The following is a 10,256-nucleotide window of genomic DNA, read 5'->3' on the forward strand; positions in this document are numbered from 1 at the left end:
AAAAGCATGTTGGTGGATTCACAGCCACAGGATCTTCATAGGCTTTTTTTAGCCATGGGGACCTCGTGAAACAAGTCACCATCTCAAGGATGAGTATGCCTAAGATTAATTAACAGGAAAGGGGTTGATATCGCTTGCATACTGCAAGCTTTGGCACGCTGCCTTCTGCCATATGTTTCCAGCTCTCCCAGAGAAATTTCAGCCCTCGGTGTTTTCCCTCCATCGAGGGCTGTGTTTCAGCGCTTCAGCGTGGCGTGCCCACTGATGCTGAAACACCTTTTCATGTGCTTCAAGCGTTTTCCAAGCAGGTTGAGGGAAAGAAGATGATGAACATAGAAAATCCAAGAGCACGCAAGGGCCCCCTCGCTCGAGGCTGGGGCGTGTTTGGAGGGCAGCGCAGGCTCGGGCAGCGCTCAGCCCGTCGGGCAGCGGTGCAAACAGAGGGTGCGGGGTAGGGAGGGGGGTGCGGGCTCTGTTTAGAGGTGTGCGGGGGGAAGCTTTCCCCCTCCCCGGGGCCGGGGGCGTGAGGGGCCGGGCCCCGCGGCCGCCACCTGTTGCGCTGCCCCTTTAAGGCAGGTGCCCCCGCGTGACGGCGGCGCCGCCCCCCGCGCGCCCATTGGCGCGCGCCGCCGTCAGGTGGACGGTCCGGGCGGGGGCGCCGCCCCCCGCACACCTCGGGGCGCGCGCGGCCAATGGCGGGCGGGCGCCGCGGCGGGGGCGGGGCCGCGGGGCGGGGGCGGCGGCGCGCGCGGGGCACCTGAGGCGGCGCCGCCGGCGGGAGCCGCTCCCGGCCCCGCGGGGAGGGACGGGGCGGGCGGCGGCGATGGAGGAGCCGCTCTGCTGCTGCGAGTACGTGGACCGGCGCGGCCGGCGCAACCACCTAGCGGCGTGCTGCTGCGACTGCGAGGACCTGGACGACGGCTGCGACAGGTACCGGCTCCGAGACCCCCGGGGGCCGCCCGACTGCGGGACGCCCTCCCGACGGCCGCGTCCCCGCGGGGCCGCCGCCCTGAGGGCGGGGGAGCCGCGTCCCGCTTTCCGGGAAACTTGTCGGGAGAGAGGAAAAGGGGGGCGGCGGGAGCGGGACGGGGCAGAGGCAGGGGGCGGCAGCGCGGTTGTCCCGGTGCCAGCCGGCGCTGTGCCCGCAGGTGGCTGACGTGCAGATCCCTGCCCCCGGGAGCGCTGGAGAGGATCGCCGACACCGTCGCGGACCGGCTGCGGGTCCCCTGGTTCTCGGGGGCCGTGAAGATCAACGTCAGCCTCGTGCCGCCGCTCGTCCTGCTGCCCGTCTTCCTGCACGTTGCCGCCCTGCACTTCCTGCTGGGGCTCATCATCCTGACGTCCCTGCCCGTCGTGGTGCTGTGGTATTACTACCTCACCCACCGGAGGAAGGAACGGACTCTCTTCTTCTTGAGCCTTGGGCTTTTCTCCTTGGGATATATGTACTATGTGTTTCTTCGGGAGGTGGTTCCCCGTGGCCACGTGGAGCATTCCCAAGTGGTCGCTCTCACGTGCGGGTTAATTCTTATGCTTGCAGCCCTGTCCCGAGCTAAGAAGGACCCTGGCTACCTTCCCATCCTGACAGGCAACGAGAAGCCATCGCACCAGGGTTTGCCCAGCAAGAGTGTTAGAGGGAGCTCCGGCGGGCTCCACGGCATCTCAGGCGCTGCCAGCAGTCGCGCTGTGAATGGGGAGGCTAAAGGTTATTGCAGGATGTCAGCTGAGCAGCCAGAAGGTGTGAAAAAGGACTGGTGCACTAAATGCCAGCTGGTCAGGCCAGCCCGAGCAGGACACTGCCGGCTTTGTGGCAGATGTGTGAGGAGACTGGACCATCACTGTGTCTGGTAGGTTTTGCACTGCTGAGGCTCCCTGTGTTCTCTCTCTGAGTTCCCTCCTTTTTAAACTGAGCTTTTTTTTTTTTCCAGTCCCTGGCAAATAGAGTTGCTTTTGCTATGTGCAAGACCTCATGACACTCTCTAAATATAAAAAGCTTTGTATTTACCCTTTAAAAGAACAGTTAGAATTAACTGTTTATTCTAAGTGGGTTGACCTGATAGCTGAAAGCTTCTACAGCATACTTCAGAACTGTCTTTACTTCTCTACTGTTTTTCATCAGTTTGGGGTTGCTTTTGGTGTGGATTTTCTTGGATTTGGTTTTTTTTTTTCTTTAGGCTTAGTCTGTGGAGCACTAGCGATCCTGCGGTTAAGTTGCATTAGTGCTCTCCTGGGGCAAGGGAACCCAAAGCTGCCTTTTGGGTGTGCATGCAGTGCTGGAACTAAGGGGCCGTAGGGTGTAGTGTGTCTTAGCAAAGGATACTACCCTTGGTAAAAATTTGAGGCAAACAGTCTACTTCTGTTACCCCTCAGGTCTATTGTCTTGTGTTTGTAACTTTTCTATATAAAGTTATAAGTCTTCTTTCAATGTTTTTTTCAAAGTTCTTAGGCTGTGTCAACTGGAAGCCCCCTGGAAATCAGGCTCTCTGACAGCTGGGGGAGGGAGAAGAAATAGAAGATGGCTTCTTTTCTTTTTTTAAGCAAAGTAATCTCTTCTTTCCTTTTGGAGGATTAACAGCTGTGTAGGGGAGCAGAACCACCAAGCTTTCATCCTTGCACTCTCCTTCTTCATGCTCACCTCTGTGTATGGGATTACCTTGACCCTGCATACCATCTGTAGGGGCCGAAGTCCGTTTGTGGCGTTGCTCTACTGCCCCGGGGCCTATTCTGACTACAGGTGAGATGTCTGTCTGGGAGAGAGCTGGGCTGGGAGCAGCCTTGCTTAGGCAGCTTAGCTCCCGTTCCTTGTTCTGCTGGCTGTCAGACCTGAAAACAAAGCGCTCCTTAAAAACCTCTGGAAAGCAAAGATGTGTCTTTGCTTTTGCCAAGGTGGACAGCCTGAGACTTGGAGAGAGCATGCTCTTTATTTGGAAGAAGTGGAAGGAGCTAGGATTTGAAGTATTTATTGTGTTATGTATAGATGTGCTTTTAAATACGTATGCCCCCCGATGCAGGTAATGGTCTGACAGCCTGGAATCCACACGTTCTCGCTCCCTCGCATTCCTCACTATTTATCTAGGGACTGTCCTCCAAGTTATCTGCCTAGAACATGCCTTGTCTGGCGGGGAAGGTGGTGGGAGCCATTGGACTTGAGTTCAGAGACCAGAACTACCACAGATGGGCAGAGTACTGCTAGCACACAAGTGACCCTTCCTCGTCTCATGACCTGTAGAGCAAGAGCATCCTGGGGTCCTTAAATAAGGCCCAAGCACCATTTCAACAGGAGGAGTAAAGAGCTAGGTTGTGTGACAGCAACGTTCAAAAGTAGCTCCGGTAAAAGCTCTCATTAAGTAAGCCCTGAAGCTTTAATTTTGAGAAAGCCTTTAAGGATTATCTGATGAAAGCAGCAAAGTGAGATCACTGTGGCAGATGTATACAGGGATTTGAAAGGATAGTGATTACCAGGGAAAGTCCCTTTAAAGCAGCTGCTCCGGTACTAAATGGCTTCCTTCCCATCTTTTTCCCTGCTGCCAGCTCTGCTCTGTCGTTCACCTGCGTATGGTACTGTGCCATTGTAACAGCTGGCATGGGATACATCCTCCTTATCCAGCTGTTGAACATCAGCTACAACGTGACTGAGAGGGAAGCTCGGCTGGCTCTGCGGGACAACACCGGGCGCAGGCTGCTGGGCGGGTTAGTGATAGACACTGGCCAGTATAACAGGGGACTCCTGTGCAACTGGGGCCACTTCCTGAGCCTGGGGTCTTCTCCTCCACAGCGCTCTGCCGAGGACATCGTGTGACACCCCTCTTTCCGCGGATGGCGCTGTCATGGCTCACTGACTTTGTTTAGCAGGGCAGCAGCCCCTCCCACCAGGACTCCTTCCTCGCACAACCTTTCCTTGTGGTCAGCGAGTGGGCTATCCCCTCACTGACAACACCAGATGTTTTCCCTGGTGGAATGGTTCTTTGTGTGCTGTCAGCCAGCAATAGGATGCAGAAAGCAGTAAGCCATATGTGCAGATGGGGAGAGGAGGAGCCTCCTTCCTTTTTCCACTGTGGGAAACAGCAAGAAGAGCACAAGGTTTTGAGAACTTGAGTTTCCCTTAGATGTGAATGCTGGCATCAGGAGGAACCTGCTACTGGGCTTCAGAGAGTGCACTGGTTCCTGCAAAGGTTAAGGAATCCCTGGATTTGTACCTACGTGAGGCATTTTGGAGATGTCAGAAGAGTGAACTTTGGATACAGATGGACGCCTGCCAAAATCAGGCTCTTTGGCTACAAGAGACTGTCTAGGCAGTCACTGGGCAGTGCTTTCCTCTCTGGTGCATTTATTTATTTATCTATCTATTTTTACTATTTCTGATTCCATCCAGCTGTGTACATGCTTCTATTAAGTGCCTTTGTGAGCTACGTTCCTGTAGGACTTTGTAAGATCCTTTCACCTCTGGGCCCCTAAAGTTGTTATTCCACCCCTGTCTGTCTAAATGAGTGAAAAGAGATCCCATTGTTCTTTCTGCAAGCTGTATTGATTTGAAGGCTTTGCTCGTCTCCCTCAAAGTGTTTCTGCTCTGATTATGGGTTGTGAAACGTGACAGTAGGTAAATACATCAAGTAAAGAGTTTTGAAGCAACACGTAACAGTGAACTCTGAGGGCAAAACAAGAGTGCTGTCTGTCTGGAATTACTGTCCCTTTATGGAAATTAGCTTCACCCTGTGTCTGTGGGAGAAGGGAGAGCAGGCAATTCTGCTAGCAGCACGTTTGGTAGGTAGCATCTTGGTTGTGTTGCTGTTAACACAGTGATCTTGTCTCCTCTGAACGCGGTGACTGTGGAGCTGCCTGACTGTAGATCTGTTTTCTCAAGTCAAGAAGCCAAGGAACAGATAAACCCTAAAGTACATAGGGAGAGGCAGAGGATGTGTTGGAGGTGGTTGTTTTTGGGATAGATGACCTGTACTGCCAGGTGAATGAACCAGTTAAAATGTGCTCTGCAAGAGTGCTATTTCTTCCTCATCAGCCTGTAAGTGTATTATGGCTTGGACTTGAGCTTCAGCCAAAATAGCAAGTTTTTTTGTTATTGTCCAGTGGTTTCTGGATTTCATAGGTGGGATTTTTTGTTGCTTTTTGTTTTAAACCCTTTGTGTATGCTGTTGGCCCTGCCGTAATAGGAAAGGTCTGGCTGGAAGAGCTGGGGACCATGGCACAAGAATTACAGGTTGGGCCTAAGGTGGAAAAGCAGAGATAAGGGCTTTGTCCTAGCTGTGGTGCTTTCAGATGTGTGCAGCACATGTGGGTCATGGCCGTCCCTGAGTGCATGGGCATGGCAGGCAGCTGGGGTACGTTGGGCACGTGATGCACATTCACTGTGCTGCTGTGCAGTAGCTTTGAAGAATGGAGGGATGGTGCGTGGTGCCAAAAGAAAGCAGGGTTGGGACTGTCCCTTGGGATCCTTGCCATATTTTTTGTGAGTGCTCCTCATGACATGTCCCAGTTTAAGGTAAAGACTGTGTCCCTCTTTGCACTGTTTGGTTTGTTCAAGTGGCACTTTTTATAACCAGCAGATAATTAAGGAGCAGCTCCATTTGTACAGTTACTGAATTTCCCTTATTTCCCCTTGCCTCTTTTCACTGAGTGAGCAGTTCTTTATAAGGAGGTAAAGGGACGGCTCGTTTGCTTCCTACCTCTAACCAAGTACAGGAGGAGGTTCTGACCTCTTTCCTGACCCTAATGTGAATAAAAAGGTACCCAGCTGGACAATGCAAAGTGTTCCTTTATGACCTTCTGTTTGGAGCTTGAAGCCTGATCCTAGGTGTTCAAATTGAGACAAAGTTGCTTCCACTTGAGTTGTCTGTATATGTTTCTATGGCACATACGTATTTTGTGATGCCTGCTGAGATGATGTCGAGTTTGGCAACCCTGGAGATAAAGGATGCTTTGGGGTAGCAGGATCTTCTTGCATCTTATCCTGCTGGCACTGAGGGAGAATGTGGCAGAAGGACCTCCTGGGCTAAACAAACCTCTGCAGTGGAGACAGCCAATGTGTCCATCCCCTGTGTGCTGCATGCACAGGAATCAGTCGTGCACCCACGAGCTGAACAAGCTCTAGCAGCTTTTGTCGGTTTGAGAGAAGTGATTTCTCAGAGTCCTGCTACTCCTGGCTGGGAGAAAGCAGAGCCGATGGCAGGGCATTTCCCTGGCAGAGCTGACCCTGTGGTGCTCACTTGCTCCCACAGGCAGAGGTTGGTTGCACCCTTGCAGCCTGACTGTCACTGTAGCATTTTCCCTTGTCTCTCAGTGAGCTCTTAGTGAGTGGGAGGCTTCATCTGAATTGCTTACACCGAGACTCACTCTGGGCCGTTCTCCCAGGCAGTGTGGAATTTGGAGTGAAGATTAGGAGCAAAGGACCTGAGATTAATGTAACCATTCCATACTTTGGTCAAACGTGCCCCAGTAGAGCGGGCTTGAAGTGCTAAAGTAAATTTCATATCTTTGCACAGGCTCCATGGGGAATTGAAATCATTCAGGGCACTAAAGGGTTGTAAGGATGGGATTTTTTTTCTAGGAGGAAAATGCAGTGCTTGTTCCTCAGTGAATAAATAGAAAGTTCAGGTGGCTGTAATCTGCATAGTAATGGTGACTGTTTCTTTAACGGCATGGCATTGGTTTACCTCTTCTTCCTGATAGGATTTGCTTTGTGAATGTTGGGAGATGAGAAGCATAAAATAATAGGATATTTAGAAGGCATCTAAATGGGCAGAAGAGTTTCAGTCCCTTCAGATGCATACTTGGGAACTCTCCTTTTAGCATCCCTGAGAATTAGCAGCAAACCCTTGGAGGGCAATGCTGCCTTTGCAGTTACTGCAAGGGCAAACTGTTGTGGTCTGGTGTGCCCAGGAGCAGTTTATTTTCTGAGTAATTTCCTGCTGAGCTTGGTATTGACCATGCTGGGAGAGAAATGGTAAAATCTAGGCATACAGTCGGTCCTCAGGCTCCCTGTGTTAGTAGAGTGCTGCCTGGGGGTTGGAGCAGTGGGGTCAGCCTGCATGTCACAGGGGACTTGTGGGTGGTGTGTGGCTTTCATGCAAGGGCCAGTGTCTCACCTGTAAAGCTGTGTGCCTGGCAGTGCAGAAAACAGTACCCTGATGGCTCTTGAAAGTTTCCCTGTGTGTGAAGAGAGGACTTTAAGCTGATCAAGAGCAGGGAAGGATTTTTGTAATAGCCAGCCTTGATTTTTTCCCACCCAGACTTTGGAAGTTTATCCTTCTTTCCCCATGACCTTTTAAGAGGCATTTGTCTTTTCACAAATAGCGTGGACTTCTGCAGACCAGGCAGCTCTTAGGGGACCAGGGTTCTCGTGTTGCTGGTGTTGTAGTGTTACGCCCTCTGTGTCCAAATGCCATCACCCCACTATTTGGTGTCTGTAGTAGGAGCAGTGCACCATTAGATTACACCTTGTAAGTGGTGGCTTGGCACTCTGTAACTGTGTCTTCCTGCATTGTGCTTTTTTGTAGGCAAGTCACAGGTCCCCACGTTGACTGTTTCTCCATTTGACTGTTTCTTCATTTAACTTGTCCTTAAATGACAAAAGTCACTGGTGAGCCTGAGCTGGTGCTGCTTGTGACTCCTAATCACATTTCAGCCTTCATGCTATGATGGTGCTTTTTTTTGCCTTCAAAGTAGGTTGCTTTCAAGTGTCTTAATGAAACCATTTGCTGTAAAATTTCTTCTGAAGATAAAATGGATACTGCCTCACTGCCTAATGTCTTAATAATGTGCTTGGTTTTTTCCTCCTATATGAATGTATATTGCCTCATTAGGGCAGGAAGCGTGTGTGATTACAAATGTGTTTCCCTGTATTCCTTTCAGTGAAAAATTCTACAGTTACCTAGGTGGAGTTTTTTTGTTTTGTTTTGGGTTTTTTTTGCCACTCCCAGGATGTTTGTGCAGCAAAAAATCTGTCTGCAGGCAGGTGAGGTTCTTACGTGGAAATTTAGTTTCCCAAGATCTTGTCTTTATGAAATTCCTCTAATGATAACGTGAAGAGTGATTGGCTCTGGAAGAAAGCTGAAAGTATTTTTTTTAAACCTGAGCTTTAGGAAGAAACTTTGTGAAACATTCGTAAGCTTATTTGAAGAGACTGTGTGTGTATGTTTCTGTCTATTTTGCATCATATTCAGTGTTTCCAAATGGATATAGAATCAAAATAAATTAATGGAAATGATCTGTGGAGTGGCCTGTTGATTTATGTCAATACAGGCAGGCAAGCCAAATAACCAGAAGCTGCCACTATCTCATGGCTATTCAGCTGTGAGCTGGACTTGGGAATAAAGGAGCAACAGGCTAAGGAAAGCTTGGGGAAAAAATGTCCTTCCAAATGTTCTTCTAGTTCTGCAAAAGTTGGCCTTTGGGCTTGTTGTTACTGAGATGAGAGACCTGCTGGCAGTTCTCAGCATCCTAGAAACTAGGGATATTCCCTCATGGTAGGAATTTGAATGGGGATATTGCATCTTATGAGCAATATATCAGTATCTGAGCAGGTTCCTGGCCTTTTTATCCTGTGTCTTGCTTTCCCACTGACAGCTGCCCACATAATACACCCAGAACCCCAAAAAGGAACAATCTCTTGCTTTAAACCCTTTTCTAAGCCATGTTTGGAAATGACATGGATGTTCTCCTTGTAGATAGTGGGAAGACATGTAGCCTTTAATTCTGTTGGTATCTTGGTACAGCTGCTGAAAGGCAAGATAACTTTAAATAAGTAGAATCACAGGTGCCTTTGATTGTTCCAGAGCTCTGCTTTGATTTGCCTGGGTAGTATTTCTGTCTGCTGTTTGAAGATAACTTTGCACTGCTGACAATAAGGATCTTCCAGCAGGGTTTTAGTTGGATGAGACTGGAGTTTGCAGAAGGGTGTCAGACTTGGGCACCCAAGCATGACCAGCTTTGTTAACTCCAGTGCTATTGATGGGAACACAAGAAATTCTGTCTCTCCCTAGCTTTTTTTTTTTCCCCTGTTGTGGCTTGCTGTGCTGGCCCTGCAGAGCAGGGCCATGCCTGGAGTGGCAGCTTCTGTGCTGAGAAGGCCAAGGTGCACTGCTGGGGCAGGTGCCCATGATGGATAACAGACCTGCAGAGATGTGGGCTGTGGATCATACTGCAGTGGTCCATGGACATTTCTCAAGCTAACTGTTGTCTCTCTCAGCCTAGGGGGAGCAGAGGAAATAGTTTAATATTTCAAGCACTCTTTCAGATCCAGTTTGTGCCAGGCCTGGGGCTCTTAGAAGTGACAAGTGTACAGATTTAATGAGAAGATGGTATTGGGATTTTGGGAAACCCTGTAAGAACTGTGTAGGGCAGGGGTGTGGATAGAGGATGGGGAGTTTGCAATCACTTCAAGGTTCTGTATTTGCTGTTGTACTGCAGTAACAGTCCTCCCCCCACCCCTTTGTAGGAGAATGAAAGCCTGGCTGTGCAGCCACCTCCCTCTCTAGCTAAGAAAAGCAAGGAGCTGACAGGCAGGAGTGTGCCTGAGCTGTGAGTGTGGGCTGATGACCAGCATTAAGGCACTGACATCTGCATCTAGCCAAGTGTTGGAGCAGGAAGAATGCTCTGGCACAGCTGCAAGCTGAAGCTGTTTCCTTGGTCTGACAAGCCCTCTCACATCACCCTCCTGTGGGAGCCTCAATTTGCAAAACACCAACATTGTGCCAGGGTTTTGAGGAGTATCCTGTGCATCATGGCATGGCCTTGCTTCTGCCAAGGAGGTAGGAGTTTTTTCAGCCAAGTGTGGGTCAGTAGGGAAGCCAAAGGGCTTCTCATCTCCCTCTTGATTTAAACCATGTTCAGTATGAATTTGCCTGGACATCTTCCCTATCTCTCCACTGGGTCTAGCTGAGGCTTCAGTGCCATGCTTGCACTGGCAGTAGGCCAGGGCTGTCAAAGCTCAGCTCCAGGATCTTCTTTTGGCTTCTTGCTGCTGCACAGTCCAACCAAAGAGCGTCTTGTCAGGAGAATCTTTCAAAGCTACTAGGAACAGAAGGGAAACCTGGAAGGTGAGAGTATTGGAGGCAAAGGACAGTTTCCAAAGTGCTGACTGTACTTCAAGTTCTTTGGAGGCAACTGAGCTCCACATAAGCAGCATAATTTTCATGGATGGTGAGGGGCACCGAGACGAGTGACAGCAATGGGCTTTGAGGATGAAATGTGCATTGCTGGGGAAAGAATCTGCAGTTTAGTGAACTGGATATGCCCCCGAGTAGCCA

The 10,256-nt window shown here is 50.1% G+C and overlaps 1 protein-coding gene across 1 annotated transcript; it reads left to right on the forward strand.

Annotated features, from left to right (window-relative positions):
- The first annotated feature begins 823 nt into the window (after window positions 1-823).
- Window positions 824-8,187, forward strand: ZDHHC23 (zinc finger DHHC-type palmitoyltransferase 23). The gene is made up of 4 exons (XM_040054554.2): window positions 824-930; window positions 1,149-1,844; window positions 2,564-2,731; window positions 3,529-8,187. Exons 1-4 carry the CDS (start codon window positions 824-826, stop codon window positions 3,794-3,796), a joined length of 1,239 nt encoding a protein of 412 aa, XP_039910488.1. The 3' UTR covers window positions 3,797-8,187.
- The last annotated feature ends 2,069 nt before the right edge of the window (window positions 8,188-10,256 follow it).

This window comes from Hirundo rustica, chromosome 2 (assembly GCF_015227805.2).
Source record: "Hirundo rustica isolate bHirRus1 chromosome 2, bHirRus1.pri.v3, whole genome shotgun sequence".
Taxonomy (NCBI): domain Eukaryota; kingdom Metazoa; phylum Chordata; class Aves; order Passeriformes; family Hirundinidae; genus Hirundo; species Hirundo rustica.